The 15685-nt window shown below is 53.0% G+C and overlaps 1 protein-coding gene across 3 annotated transcripts in view; it reads left to right on the forward strand.

Moving 5' to 3' along the window:
- EIPR1 (EARP complex and GARP complex interacting protein 1) overlaps positions 1-15685 on the forward strand; it is a 121295-nt gene that overhangs the window by 4049 nt on the left and 101561 nt on the right. Inside the window, exon 2 of one of the 3 annotated variants that reach the window (XM_011281345.4) lies at positions 9594-9677. The exons of the other annotated variants lie outside the window; for them this stretch is intronic. Within the exon in view, the coding sequence (XP_011279647.1) occupies positions 9594-9677 (84 nt within the window). The remainder of the gene's footprint in view (positions 1-9593; positions 9678-15685) is intronic. 3 annotated transcript variants of the gene reach the window in all.

Below are 15685 nucleotides of genomic sequence, written 5' to 3' on the forward strand. Positions count from 1 at the left end.
TTTGATGATTGGTTTTTGTTATTGCTTGTGTTGTGGAGTTAGGAACCCCGCACCCGTTTTTTGTTGTTGTTGTTGTTGTTGTTGTTGTTCCAGCTCACTCACGCGCTTGCTTTTGTCTTCTTGATTTTTTTTCTTTCTCAAGTGCTGTGGCTCGGATGGGATCTATACGTATGTACACATGTACGTGTACAATTTGTGTACATATATACCTTCTGTGTGGACAGGTATCTTGTACAGATACATGCATGTATTTCTACAGCTAAATTTTCCTCAAGCAGGACCCGTGTTTGCCGTGTTTTGAGTACTTGGGTGCACATCGCTCTGGGCTCGTGGCCGTAGGACCCTCCCGAACCTCAGGCATCCTTGTCCTCGCCTCGTGTCCTAATTATGGCTCCTTCTCACTTCCTTACTTAGTCCCCTCAGTTCTTTTTCCTCCTTGGCTCTGGTGAGGTTGTATGTGACCAAGCCCACAGATTTGGGGAGGGGGTGTGGGACGGCGCAGGGAAGGCGAAGGGCATTTTCATCTCCTGGTGTGCTCTCCGGTCCTAGACTCTGGCCGGAGAACCTGCCAGAAAAGTTGTACCTGCTCCCATGTTTCCGGGCAAGGAAGAGCTGCCTCGGTGGGGGGTAGGAGCCGGCTCCCCGCTCCCTGCCCCCGAGAATTCTGCAGCGTGGCGGTCCTGAGGGTTGCAGTTAACATCCTGCTTTGTAACTGTTTGGATTAATACTAATTTAGCTCCGTTCCCTCCTGAGCTGTTGGTACAAGGTCTGGCATAAGAGGTGGGACGGTCTGGCTTTTGAAATCTATTCTGTAAAGTGAAACAGATTCTGATACCACCGAGACCAGGTAGTTCTGATGGGCAGAGTCAAGAAAGCTGTGTAGACCCTTGCAACTCAGAGTGTCCTCGCCCGACCGGCAGCTGTCCTGTCACCAGAGGCAGACCTGGAGAATCAGAGTCTGCATTTCCTTGGGCTGCCTGGGCGATTGGTTTGTGTACCGAAGTTGATGTGTCCTTCTGGGTGATGCGACAGTGGAGCTAAAAGGGAAAGAGTAAATGAGATTTTGATGGGATCGGGCAGGAGGCGTCCTTGACTTCCCTGCTGAAAGTGTGGAATTTATTTGTGGTACTCAGTGGTCAGAACCTGGTTTTTGAGGAGTGTGTCTATTTGGGGTTTATGAACAGTGCCTCGAGAGCATTCTTGCATCGGGCAGAAGATTGGGCTGGACAGTCTAGGGACTTGTCACCCTGTGAGTTCACATCGACAGGTCATTAGCGAATGTAGAATGAACTTAAGCCATTGAACTTAAGATACATAGAACATTGAAATAAAGATATAAAGACTTGTGTTTATTATATAAAGACTTGTTTACCCAGCTCTTCAGAATGTTTGCAGGAACAATGTGAGTTTTAGGTTTAACACCTGATTTTTGTATGTGTAAATCCCAAATCGCCCACTTAGTGTTGCACTCGCTAGCTACGTACCTGAGAAACGCTGGTTTCCCATCCGGGAGCTCCACTTCCCCGTCTTGCATCGTTTTGTCCTCCTGTTTTTTTTTTTTCTTTTCTTTAAAACATTTTTTTAATGTTTTTTTTAATTATTTTTTTTATTTATTTTTTATTTTTCTTTAGCCTTTATTTATTTTTGAGACAGAGAGAGACAGAGCATGAATTGGGGAGGGGCAGAGAGAGAAGGAGACACAGAATCGGAAGCAGGCTCCAGGCTCTGAGCCATCAGTGCAGAGCCCGACGCGGGGCTTGAACTCACGGACCGCGAGATCATGGCCTGAGCTGAAGTCGGACGCTTAACCGACTGAGCCACCCAGGCGCCCCTGTTTTTTTTTTATTTTTGAGAGAGAGAGCGAGAGAGAGAGACAGAGCGTGAGCGGGGCAGGGACAGAGAGGCAGAATCCGAAGCAGACTCCAGGCTCTGAGCCGTCAGCACAGAGCCCAACACGGGGCCGGAACCCACAAACTGTGAGATCATGACCTGAGCGGAAGTCGGACGTTCAACCGACTGAGCCCCCCAGGGACCCCTTGTGCTCGTGTTTCTGTTACTGTAGCCTAGGTGGCCCAGGCATGCTATTCCTGTCAAATTTGCTCTGCAAGGTGATGATTGGAGTCTGTTGACGTTAATGAGACAAGTAATAAACTACTATTTCTCGGGTGGGCTTTCGAGCTCTTTCCTGAAAGGGAGGAGAGTTATTTTACAGGACATAAAATAACCGTGGTCACATGGTAAGTGGATTGGCCGCTCCCAAACTCAGCACAAAGACACTGCATTTTCACAGTGACACATCTTAGCACAGGGCCATCTCACAGTTCCATTTTACACATTTGCTGCATATTAGAATATCGTATATGTTAATCTTTACCAGTGATTGTGATTTTTGTTGTTGATGTCTCTCCAGCACTATTTGAACTTTTTAGTGTCAACGGGACTCGAGATGCCCTCACACGCACTCTTAGTGCACTGGGCAGGAGAAATCAACTTTTTGAGCTTGAGTTTAACCTGCAGTTCACAGCTAACAGAACGGTGGTTCTTCACGACTCTTTCAAACGTCTCTACAAACAAGATTGTGTCTCTCCTGCATGCTTACTTCTTTGAAACTTTTGACGTTAAGAAGACCTTCTCTGGTTTTTCTTTTTCTTTTTCTTTTTTTTTTTTTAAGCTTATTTATTTATTTTGAGAGAGGCAGTGTGTGCTCCAGCAGGGTAGGGGCACAGAGAGGGAGAGAGAGAATCCCAAACAGGCTGTGCTGTCAGCGCAGAGCCAGACGTGGGGCTCGATCCCACGAACTGTGAGATCATGACCCGAGCCGAAACCAGGAGGTGGATGCTGAACCGACTGAGCTACCCAGGTGCCCCAGACCTTCTCTAGTTGTGGGGGCCAGTGAGCGCTGTGCCCCGCTGGAGGGGCGACTCCAGCCAGCGGTGGCATGGCACACACTTGGGTGGCAGAGGTAGGCAGGGCATGAATGAGGGGCACCGCGGGCACCGTGGAGGAGGTGTGGACGGGAGGGGGGGGCATGTCCCGTGGCTCCCGTTTAAGCTGGGTGCTGCCCTCCTTACGCGTTCACCAGCTGAGCTCGGCCAGGCCAGGAGGGGCTGTGTGGGGATGAGAACTTGTGCGAAGGTGGCGTGGGGTCCTTTCGGTCGCTTTCCCTGGCTTTGCCACCGCACTAGTCAGCCACACAAGCAGGGGTGAGTGAGGCTGGCTTCGCGGCACCTGTGCCAGCAGGTTCTCCGGGAGCCCCGTGGTGGGCATGGCCAGGACAGTGGGCTGGGGCTGCTGCCTTTGCAGGGCTGGGTCGGTCAGCCCTCAGGGCTGCTTCCGTCGGGTCAGGAAGTCCCTGGGCGTCAGGCTCGTGGCCGCAGGGCTCTCGGTCTTACCCGTTAGGAGCTTTACAGTCGAAGGTGGCTATTCGAGGTTTTCAGATGCTTTTCATGTCTGTGGAACGGACCATGTGACGTATGAGTTTTCCCTTTTGGTCTCTTTGATCACTTAAATCACTGACTTTCAAATTGTGGGGCCACCCTGGCATTCTGGGACCAAATTCCACTTGGTCGCGAGATAGTCCTCTGCTGGGTTCCATTTGATATTTTACATAGAGCTTTCTCAGGGACGTTTTTAGTGCGGTGTTCTGTGTATTTGCTTCTAGGGGTTTGCTCTGTTACCCCACTGCACGCAGGCGCCCCGGGAGCTTCCCTTCGGTCCTCAGGCCCGAGGTGGCTTGAGTGTGTCCGCCTTGCCCGGTCCTCTCCGCACATTGGCTGTGGCTCTGCGGTCACTCGCTGTTCCCGTTTCTTTCTGGCTTTCGTGTGATTCCCTGGGGTCTGGAAGGGGGACTGAAGCTCGAAGCCTCTTGCTGGAGGACCCGCCGTCCCGGGTCGACTTGACGAGGAGGCACGCGGAGGGTGAGCTGCAGTAAAAAGGCTCCTGGCGGAAAAGCGGCTTCAGAGGTTGTGAAAAGGTAGATTAAGCAAGGAGCGGGGAGGGGTGGGGTGTGAATGTTGAGCAGGGAGGGCGGGTGCGGACTCGGGAGGTCCGGGCTGGTAGGCCTGCCAGGCGGAGGGCGTCAGGCGCTGCTGGGGACTGGCCTCAGGCCAGATGTGCCCCTGTGCACCTGCTCAGTGAGGCGAGATCACCGGCCTGGTTACAGCGACGATGCTCGTGGGAAAGGGAAGGCCGCGGGGCCGGGAAGAGTGTGCACGGAACCGTGGGCACAGAGCCCCAGCGTGAGAAGGGAGGATGGGGAGAAGACAGGGCGGGGTGGTGACCTCCTGGGTCCTGGGGGGCCAGGGGACCGAGGGGTCCTGCGTCGGAGCGTCTGGTGGCCGTGACGCGGGGGGCCCTAGGAGGGCAGTGCTGCGGGGTGGCTGTGGTGAGGCCGGGTTATCGGGAGGGAGGAAGGGTCAGAGCCGAGGAAGGCCTATCCTGTCTACATCACCATTAAACTTGCCGTGAATGCGAGAACGAAGGTAGATGGGTCAAGGCAAGGTATTTTCAAAGGACAAGGGGACGTGTGACTTGATTTTCCCAGTTAAGGGGAAGAAGCCAGAGAAGAGGAGAGGGAAGAGAAGAAAGAGGGCTGACCGATGTCGTGTGCTGCGGGAGGGCGGGGGGCGCCCCTTCTCCCGGGCAGCCGGGCAGGCGGGCAGGGGCGGCGTCTCCAGGAGGCCGGCCGATGGTTTCCGTGTTGCCTCAAGCGTGAGTCGAGTTTGCTGAAGGAGGGGGCCGGGCCGCACCGGGGCCTGGAGCGGAGCCGGCAGGGCAAAGCAGGGTGGGCGCGGGGCGGGCCGCAGCCCCTGGCGGAGCCGAGAGGCCGGCCTTCGCGCGTACGGGGGCGAGCGTGTGCGTGACTGTGCGCTGCGGCCCCGTGGTCCCCAGGGGCGGTGTCGTCGCCACAGTTATCTGGTAGCTCGTGAGGCGCGGTGCTCTCGTGGCCCGGGGGCCCGCCGGGGCGATCCGGGCGCAGGAGACGAAAGTGGGTGTTCAGCACTGAGCGAGACGTTGGGGCCTTGCTTTCTTTTATGTGTGGAAGGCGGTCTGCCGTGGAGACACGTGTCCGGTCACCTCTAGCTTCCTGGTCTGTCACCCCTCTGACCTGGGGGCCACTCTTGGGAAAGAGGCCTTTTCTGGGGCGGGGAGACTGCTCAGGGTAGAGGGGTCAACCCGCCCTGGGTCCCCCCTCTTAGAGCAAAGTCCTGCTCCGCCCGCTGGCCTTCAGGGGTGGCCCTGCGCTTACCTGGGGGTGACTCTTCTTGGCGGGGGGTTCACCCAGAGTGAGCGTTTGCTTGCTCAGACTAGTGAGAAGAGGAAAACAGTTCTGAATTTCCCAGGGGGGTTTATGGACTCAGGGAGTCCTGGAAGGTCGTGAGGTTTGTGGTTCCCGTAACGCAGAGGGGCTTTCCTGACGCTTCCGACGCCCCTTCCCCAGCCCTTCTCGGCGTCTCTGGTTGCCTCGTCCGGGGTTGGCTCCCTCAGCGGTCAGGCAGATGGAGAGAAGGCCAGGTGAGGAAAGGGCTGTGGCCTTGCTTTTGAGAACAGGGTGACCCAGGCTCCAACTTCAGTCCCATAGATAAATCTCTTACCTGTGTGGCCGGGTCCCTGCGTCCCCGTAACAGAGAGAAGCAGAGTCAAGCGTGGGAGTGCGTGTCGTGCTTCCTCTAGGAGCTTTGTGACCATGACTAAGTCCTGTAACCTCTCTGGTCCTCGGTGTCTTCATCTCCCGAGTAGGAGTTACATTATCCATCTTGACTTTGGGTCTACTTCATTGAATTATGAAGGTGAATCAGGCTACGATATGTGCAGATGTGTTGTGACCTTTTATACCCTAAAATCTGATCTTCTCATAACAAGGTCATTGGAGCACCTCAGAACCATCATTAACGACTAGCCTCGGAAGGTCATTTCATCACTCACTTCATCAAAGGACCAGAATTACGGACACATACGCATCTGTCACCCGAATGGCCGGAGCTAAGTTATGATCATAATTTTACCCAGGAATGTAATGGAAGGATCTTAGATGAACTGTTTTTGAGATTTCGCCATAATTTTTAAAGATTCGGTTCAGACTTTTTTTTTTTTTTTTTTTTAGCAAGAATAATTCGGCCCTTCAGTTTTTTAAAAAAGCAGCGTCTTATTGTGGGTGACAGAATGCGTAGTGTCAGATTTGTAGTGCTTTTCCGAAACTGTGGCAAAGCACGTGATCTCGTGGACTTTTTACTTTTTTGCGTGTTTCCCATGGTCTCTGCGCAGGTGTGCGGGTCTGGGGCCCGAACTGCTGGGGCACGAGGCCGACCGCGTGCTGGCTCACCACGGGCACCCGGCAGCCTCCGTGGCCGCGGACTGCCCTGTTTTCCAGGCCAGCAGCCTGAGACAGCTTCCTTCTGGCTCTCTTCTCCTCTAAGGTGGTGGCATTGATCCTGCCTTCCACCTGAGGTTGAGCGCGTGGGTGTGCTCTGGCGAGTGTTACTTTGCTCCCGTGCCATGCGTGCCTGTGGCTGTGTCACATGGTCGTTTTCCACCTGCTCTGTCCGAGCTCGTCTCGCCCTGCAAGTCTGTGCCCTGAGGGCAGGGCCGATGTCCTGCCCTCCGTGGGACCTTCCACGGCAGCTGCCACTCACAAATGTCATGTAGTCAACTGGTGATTACCAACTCGAAGCATAGACGAGTGTCTTAATGGAAAATAATCATTTCCTTTCAGCTGGGTCCGCTTCCGGGTCCTGTTTTGGGGGATCTTCAGGCTTTTTCTCTCTGGGGTGATGACATGTACCTCCGTTTGAGATGTAGCGTTCTTGTCTGAAGCTGGACCCAGGTCTGCGTCCCCTCTGTTGAGTCAGGGTCCTGCCTTCAGAGAAGGTGAGGTTTTGTCTCTCTGTGATGGCGTGGACGCTTCCTCACGAGAATCCTTTTCCTCTGCGTGGTGTTCAAATTAGCTAGGATTTGGAGGGTCTGAATTTGCTGATGTTATGTGCAGAATTTACTTGTATGTACATTTTTGGCAGAAGGTATATAGATTCACAAAGAGCTCATCAGTTTTGCACAGAGATCTGTGTAAGACTCCAAAAATTGTCCAGTCCGGTTTTGCTGAAGAAGTCGTAGGCATATTGGCCAGAATAGACTTTTCCCTCCGGATGTCTAATAATGTGAATGCTGCTTTGCACATGTATTTTCTTGGTGTTACTGGAATGTGTTTTGGTAGTTGATATTTTTGTGCCAGGAAGCCTTTGTGAGGAGGGGTGGGGACAGAGGTGCTACGGAGCATGACGTGAAATTGTCACCAAGCCTTTTGGTGACCGATACTCAGAGACCAAATCAAAACCAGACAGACTGGGTGGTCAGGACAGTGGTTTCCGTGTTTCTCTTAACCTCGTTTTAAAAAGAATGAATCAAGAAATTCAGGGATTAGATGTGACACAGGAGGGAGTGGGGCGTCACGTCTGTTTCTAGCCGCGTGTGGACGGTGGCCCGTGTAGTGAACCGTGTGTGGCCCACGTAGTGAATCAGTTTCCTGTTGCTGCCGTAACGAGTCAGCACCAGCTCAATGGTTCAGAGGAACAGCTCTTTCTGCCTTATGGCTCGGGGGCCCAACAGGGGCCTCACTGGGCTAAAATCAAGGCCTTGGTATGGCTGCACTGCTTCCTGGAGGCTCGGGAGAGTCTGTGACCTTGCTTCTTCCAGCTTCTGGAGGCTCCTGTGCTCCCTGCTCCGTGGGCTCCTTCCATCCCCAGAGCCTGCAGCGGCTGCTGCCCACGTGCTCCCAGCCGTCTGCAGCCCTCGCACGCTTCCTGCGCCCCTCGTGCCGCCACCTCTCCGGTTCTCTCTTCTGTGACGCATCCGTCTGACGACATCCAGGGAGGGCTTTCTGCTCGTAAGGACCCGTGTGACTAGGTGATTCAGGATAATCTCCATCTCAAGATCCTTAACCTAATCGCACCCGCAAAGTCTCTCTGCACAGGTTCTGGGGATTGGGATGCGGACATTTTTGGGGGCCACTATTCTGCCTCCCACCGGCATCCGAGCATGAGCTACAGGGAAACAGGGACTTGACGTAGGCACAGTTAGTGGTTGTGCTGAAAGAGATCTGGGTTTGAATTCATAAGCCTGCAGTACTTGTCACAACACTAATATTTACCAGTTGTACACAGTCTTTTCCTCTCTAGGCCTCAGATTCTTCTCCTGGAGTTCTTAATTTTAATTATTGAGCATATTAATCATAGGTGTTATGATTCCTGCTGTGGTGCACTGCCCAGATTTCTTTGTCAGAAAATCCAGCAGATTCTGGGATTGTTGGTGGCTGAGAGCAATCAGTGGGTCCTGCTTTTAGAGTTCGCCCTCAGTGGAACAGAGTCACTTTGCCCTAATCTCACCGAAGTCCTACCCTTCTCCAGGGACAGCCTACTGGATGGGGGTGGGGACTGGGCGGCACAAGGGCCTGGCCATGTTGGCTCCACTCTGAGGGACTGTCCCAGCTCCAGTCTCCCTGTGGCACTGAGGTTCCTCTTTGCCTCTGCACAGTCCTGCTTCCTTCACCCTTCCATGGCGTCATTCCCGAGAATGCTCCCACAAAATCTGTGCATAAAACTTGACGCTTTAGAGCTTGTTTCCCAGAGAACCTGATCATCTGAATGCTCGACAGGCCCCTTTCTGTTGTTTGTTGTTTGGCTTTTGATCATGTGATTTTGACTCATTGTATGACTAGTTATTTTTGATTCAGTGTTTGACATTGTGAGAAAAACTGTAGAAACTTTGGATGTCTGTCTTCCTCCAGAGGATTTACTGTTACTTCTGGCAGGTATCTGGCCAGCTCAGGAGCACCAGCCTGCTCAGATCACTGAAAATCCAATCGAGGACTAAGATGACCCAGATTGTAGTGTGTCCGGGTTGACCTCATTCTAGTCCACCTTCACGCCTGGCCTGATCCCCAAGGGATCCCAACCCAGAACTTTAGTGTTTCGCCGACCTCTTCCCTGTGTACTCAGTGTGTGTACCCTCGGCCCCACGAGCCTGTCACAAACTCTCCTCCACATCGGCCGCTCACCCCACTTTCCAAAGTGACAGGTGCCTCTAGCTGAAAGGGGGCTGGAGGTCAGGCTTTCCTCTCTGACCTTCCCTCATTTCCAAGACCTTGGCACTCACTCATCGCTGTGCTGGCTTCCGGGGGCCTTGAAACAAATTCGGAGTATTTCGTTTAGTTTGTACAGTTTTCCTCTGCAGGAGACGTGGTTTGAACCACCTGCTCTGCCATTGCTGGGAGCCGTTTTCTGCTGTGTTGTCAGAGGATGATTTGTTCGACCAATCTATTTCTGTTGGAAATTGCGCTTTTATTAAAAACACCGCTTACATCTTTACTGCTTATTTTTTTGTGCCCGTCTACAGTTGTTTCCATATACACATCTGAGGTGGAATTGTTGTGTCACAAAGCAGGCACAAGCTGAAGGCTGTCCGTACATATTTCTAAGTTGCCTTGCAGACACTTCGTATGAATGGATACTCCAGCGGCGGTACAGGAGGTAACTGGCTTTCTAATCTAACCGTTACATCTAGCTTCATAAATGTGTGTGCATTTTCCTTCCCCCCTGCAGGCACGTGCTCTGACACCTCAGACTGCAGAAACAGATGCCATTCGGTTTTTGGTTGGGACGCAGTCTCTTAAATATGATAATCAGGTAACTATTTTTGACAAATGTATACATGTTAATTACTAAGCCTATTCTTAGTTTTATAACCATTTTGCTCTTGATTTTTCAAGCACCATTTGAGAAAATTAATGCCACACAAACAAAATAAAACTTGCATTGGGATTTAAATACCCAACCAAATGTAATAATTGAGCTCCATGACTTAAACTCCCGTGGCGGTACCGCTGTGGTTTAGGCTGTGGTGATGCGGAGTTCACCAGGTGAGGGGTCGAGAAGCAGGCCAGGGCACGTGGTGGCATCCCTGCTTCCACGCGGGCCCCTGGACGGCCCCGCCGCGTGCTCACAGCATTCGTTCTGGCTGAGCCTGGATGAGGCCACGGTCCCGTTTCAACCTCGAGCTCTGGGCTCTCACTGCCACGGACTGCAGGCGGACACGAGATGCAAGATGTGGCCCCCGCTGTTGTGGCCACTGTCGTAGAAGGAGTGTTGGATCCTCACAGATCAGCGTTCGGTCCACCTGCGACCCTGACCGAACGGATTAACCTTGCCGGGCTTCATTATCCTCATCACCAAAATGGGGATCAAGCCGTCTACTTTCTGTACCTCACAGGTGCTGAGGACGTTGTGAAGATGTGCACCGTCCTGGATCCTTGGGAAATGCGCAAAAGGCCGTGTCACATGGTGCCGGGTCTCCACCCAGTTACCACTGTCACACATGGGAGGTGGCTGTAACATAGTTGCGGGAGGGTCTTTGGTGCTGGGCAGGGGGTAGTGACATAGCCGCTGTCATATTATCGATGAGAGATTTTATTATTTATTTATTTTTAAATTTTTACTTACTTTTGAGAGAGAAAGAGAGGGAGAAACACAGTGCGAGCAGGGGAGGAGCAGAGAGAGGGGGAGACGCAGGATCTGGAAGCAGACTCCAGGCTCCGAGCTGTCAGCACAGAACCCGACACGGGGCTCGAACCCACAAACTGTGAGATCGTGACCTGAGCTGAAGTCGGATGCTTAACACACTGAGCCACCCAAGCGCCTCGATGAGGGATTTTGAATTGGCATAGTCATTTAAAGTCATTTTCAGTCATTGAAATCAGGCAGCTGATTGGGTGACATGTATCTAGAGCTTGACAAATTAGTGTTTATATTATTTATATATTTTTATATTTTATAATATGTTTTTATATTTTCCAAAACATGGAAAAAGCTTTATATACAAGGACTGTTACTGCAGCGGTGCACATAATTGTGAAACAGTTAGGAGCGATCAAAATGTGCCCGTGTGAGGGTGGATGGGGGCAGATTCACATGATTCCACCCTGCTGAGCCTGGTTCCCCGCAGTGGAGCAGAGGTCACGCGCTGCGCTCACGAAGTCATAAACGCCTCATGAGCGTCATAACTTAAGACTCGTTAGACGGTTCAGTGAAATGTTAAAATCATACATATTGTGTGATCACTATGGTGGTAAGAAAGTAGATGATTTTTCAATAGATACGAATACCAAATCCTTCTATGAATACCTGAACCTAATGTAATGTTATGTCAGTTACACCTCAATTAGACAAGTAGTGGATAAAATACAAAACTGAATCTCTACATAGAAAAAGACCGGGGGGAAACTAGTCAAAAGGCCTCAAAATTGGAGCCACGGTTACCTTTGGGTGATCTGAGCATTTGTGAGGTAAATTGTCTTTCTGATTTTCATTTTTCTGAATGTGTGTGTGTGTGTGTTACTTTTGGAAAGTGTCAGATGCGAGTGATTTATTTACGAAAATAGTTTCCAGTGGCCATGTTGCAGGGAAAGAGGAACCCGCGTAATGACACTGCCGTCTGGGGCTGCGGTGACGGAGGGACAGAGCCAGGTGGGAGCCTGAAGGCAGACTCGTGGCTTCTGTCTGCTGGTCGACTGTGCGGAATTTGTCACAGGACAGGTGTTAGAGAATTCCAGCTGGCTCTGTCTCCAGGCCCCCAAGCATCTTTTCTCACCTACTTGCTTTTTAGTTCCGCTCTCTTCCGAGGCTGTCCCATTAACCTTTTTGGTGGAGTTATCAGCTTTTTAACTTTATGAGAATAGGGGACACTTTATTATTATCTAATGAGGGATGCTTCCATTAAAAGCTAAATGAGTTAAAAACCAATGAGGCAATGAAGGCATTCATAAGTTACGGGAATAGGTTACATTATACCTGGTTTTCTCAGCCAAAATTATATGCCATTTGGTTACGACACCAAGAAGGGATCAGCCCCAAGTGACTTGAAGTACTTTAATCTTAAATCCTTTTTTGGAGCCAAATCACGTTGGGGTTGGGCCCCAGCACGTGCATCTCTGTCAGGCTCTGGGACCACCTCTTGGGGAGCACTGTCCGGTGAGTTGTGAGTCCCCGGGGTTGGCGGGTGAGACTGGCATCCCGGGACAAACGTCGTTTGTAGCTTTGCGTGTCCTGTGGTATCAGGGTAGTTTCTTGAGCACGCAGTCCTGGTTTCCGGAATACAGGCATCAGTCCTTGGACCTAGGGAAAGAAACCTTTTTGTACTGAATGACTTTGGTCCTTAATAATCAGTCCTAGAGAGACCTAGCTCTCCAGTGGTAGGCACAGAAAAGTTGTATATTTAACTTATATTTTATGGCATCGAGGATGTAGTTCTTTGGAACCCTTTTCCGAATCGCTGGTTTACGACGGCTCCTTGGGTGCTGTCTTGCAGAACCCTGTGTCACCTGCTGTCCCCCTCCTTTCAGGACTTCCTAGCCAAGCTGCTAGGGAAGGCTGCAGCCTCTGGCTTCAGTTCGTCTGGTAGCCATGGCTGAACGGAAGGCTGAATGAGGAGTCCGATGACGCCCTGTTCCCAGGCTTCACACGCAGTGGCACTTGGTGTGTGACTCCAAAAGATTGGGGTGACAGGCTGGTGCTTCCCTTTCTGTTTCTGGGGAAGGCGTCCGTCTGCACTCCTTAGTTCAACAAATGCTGACTTTGTATGTTAATGAGCCCCCCCCCCCCCCATGTTGTGTGTCAGAGGCACAAGTGAGCTAACAGACCTGTGCTTGCAGCTGAGCTTCCACTGGGATGGGGAACCGGGCCCGCGGCACGTGGTCCTGGGAGAGAGCAGGACGCGGGGTCCCTTCCCCGTGGCACTGCAGCCTCCCCCACGGGAAGGCGCCTGAGCCAAGGCTGGCGGCCGGAGGGTGTGCTGTGCTCTGTCACTGGCCCTGGCCGCAGGCTCCTTCCCGGGGCTGGACCCGCCCCCGCCCCCGCACGCGCGCCGGGCTTCCTCCCACGCGTGGCACGCCTGTTCCTCTTCTGCGCCGCGTGTGTTTCTCTTGTGTGTGACGTGCACGGTTCCTTGCACACGCCACATGCTTCCTCCACGTGGGATGTGTTCCCTGGGGCCGCGGCCAGCTGCGGGGGGGGGTGGGGTGGGGGTGGGGGGTGGATCCCGGGACACGCACAGCCGTCTGGGAGCTCGGTGGCTCCGGCGTCCCCCACGTCCCCGGCGGGCACGGTTTTCCAGCGCATCGGAAGGGATGAGCAGTTGCCCCTATACACCCCAGCCTCCGGCAGCCGGTCCCCAGGCTTATTTCCTGACGGAGGGTGACCCGAACTATGCGTGCTTCCCGGAGAGTGAGGATGGGGATTCCCCACCTGGTGGCTCCGCATTGAACCGCACGATCAGTGCTGTTCGCGGCCACCTTCTGTGGGGTGTTGCGTGGCACCGGCCAAGCGCTGGCACGGGGGGCGCTCAGGTGGGTTCTTTCCCCTCCCCCAGGAACTCCCCGTGGACCGAGCGTCTGAAGGGTACACGCTTCCAGCGTGGGGACGTGGGAGAGCCGGGCAGGCCGGGTCAGGGCGACTCCCACACCTGCCGCCGCAGGGGACAGGTGTCATTGACCCCGTGCCTGAACAGACCTGGCGCTGGCCCATGGCAGTTGTGTGGTCTTTCCCGGGGGCCGAGCCGGACTGTGGCCGAGGCAGAGCTGCGGTCGGTCCTCCCTCCTCCACGCTTCCACAGGAGCCTCCGCTGTCCCCTGGGGCCAGTAGGGGTGCGTGCCCTCAGGGCTCCCTGTTGCCTCCCTGCAGACACCCACACTGCAGCGCAGGCCGGGGCTGTCAGTGTCCTCAGGTCAGGCCGCTCCGCCCACGCCCGGGCTGGGGGCCCCTGGCCTGTGGCGCTGCTCCCCACTCCTGCTTACTGGCTGGTGAGGGTTAATGGCCCCTGGCTTTGCCTCGGGCCATCAGCTCCTGGGGGAGGGGGTCATTAGTTCCCTAGAAAGTGCCAGTCTCGAGTCTGTCCTACTTAATTCAGCTGTGCCATTTTCTGAAAACCTTGGGAGCTGTCACAGTTGCTGGCCTTCTTTGTCAGGTGAGCTGCTTTGCTTTCTGCCCTTAGCTTTGCACGGGGCTGGGTGCTGGGAGCAAGATGGGCAGGTCTGGGGCTCTCCTTCAGGGGGCAGGGGGTGTTCCTTCTCTCGGAGGCCGTGTGCCCTGTGCTGTCCAGTGGGGAAGTCTAGGCAGACTCCCAACAAGGGGTTTCAGACCCAAGGGGTTTGCTTTGTGCTGTGCTTTGCCCAAAGACTTTCTTTGCTTGTTGCTAGCTTCCCATTTCTTACGTGGCTGGGGGACGAGCGCCAGGGTGACAGAGGACCCAGACCTGTCCTCTCTCAGCATGGTCAGTGGAAAGGCTGATCCCTGAAGGGGAGGGCAGGGGTGGGGGGGGGGAGGTGGTGGTGGACCACTCAGTGGCTGCTTTCCCTGGATAGACCTTTTCCGTTTTAACTTTCGTTTTGAATTTGTAAACCCCATTGCTCTGTATTTGTATTTTGATTAAGGATAGCTTTGTTTGTGAGCCCCATCTGGCTGCAGGCTCTGTCTTTGGCTACCCTCAGAATGGCCTGGGCATTGGTTAGAAATTGAGACTCTCAGCCCCACCCCAGACTAACTGAAACCTGAATACCTCCCCCTCCCCTCTTCTTCCACCCGCCTCTCCCCACCCCCTCTTCCCAGTACTGATTACACCTCAGATTTTCTGTTCTATTTATTTATTTATTTATTTATTTATTTATTTATTTATTTATTTCAAGGTTTATTCATTTATTTTTCAGAGAGAGAGAGGGCAAGCGAGTGCACATGAGCAGAGGAGGGGCAGAGAGAGAGAGAGAGAGAGAGAGGGAATCCCAAGCAGGTTCTGCACTGTGAGCACACAGCCGAACATGGGGCTCGATCCCACAAACTGTGAGATCGTGACCTGGATTGAAACCAAGAGTCAGACACTCAACTGACTGAGCCACCCAGGCGCCCCCGGAATTTCTTTTTAAAAGATAGAGTTCTACTTTATGTATTTTTTATTAAAAAAAATTTTTTTTAATGTTTGTTGATTTTTGAAAGACAGAGAGAGACAGAATACAAGCAGGGGTGGGCGGAGAGAGAGGGAGGCACAGAATCTGAAGCAGGCTCCAGGCTCCGAGCCGTCAGCACAGAGCCCGACGCGGGGCTTGAACTCACGAACTGTGAGAGCATGACCTGAGCTGAAGTCGGATGCTCAACTGACTGAGCCACCCAGGTGCCCCTACTTTATGGCTTTTTAGTTTTGAATTTATACGTAAAAGTGTGCTAATAAAGAGACAGTTAGCTGGTAGTATTCTTGTGAGCTGTTAGGTTCTAGCTGTTTCCCCACCCCTGCAGCAGATGCTGCGAAGGACGTCCACCTTGTCCAGTTGCTGTGGGCTGAGTGTGTGTCTTCCCCCAGGTTTGTAGGTTGTACCCTAACCTGCACGGTCCAGGCGTGAGGAGGTGGGGCCTCTGGAAGGTGCTCAGGTTATCACAGTGGAGTCATCATGAACGGGATTGACCTACAGCGCTTCCTTACCCTGCCCGCCACGTGAGGACACGGCAAGAGGATGGCCTCAATGATCCAGGAAGAGGGTCTCAGCGGACCTGACCTTGCTGGTGCCCTGGTCTCAGGCTTTCAGTTCCTAGAGCCGTGAAAAGTACATTCCTCGTTTGTAAGCCACCCAGTCTGTGCTCTGTGTTCTAGCGGCCCG

The sequence above is a fragment of the Felis catus genome, chromosome A3 (genome assembly GCF_018350175.1).
Source record: "Felis catus isolate Fca126 chromosome A3, F.catus_Fca126_mat1.0, whole genome shotgun sequence".
Classification (NCBI taxonomy): Eukaryota; Metazoa; Chordata; class Mammalia; order Carnivora; family Felidae; genus Felis; species Felis catus.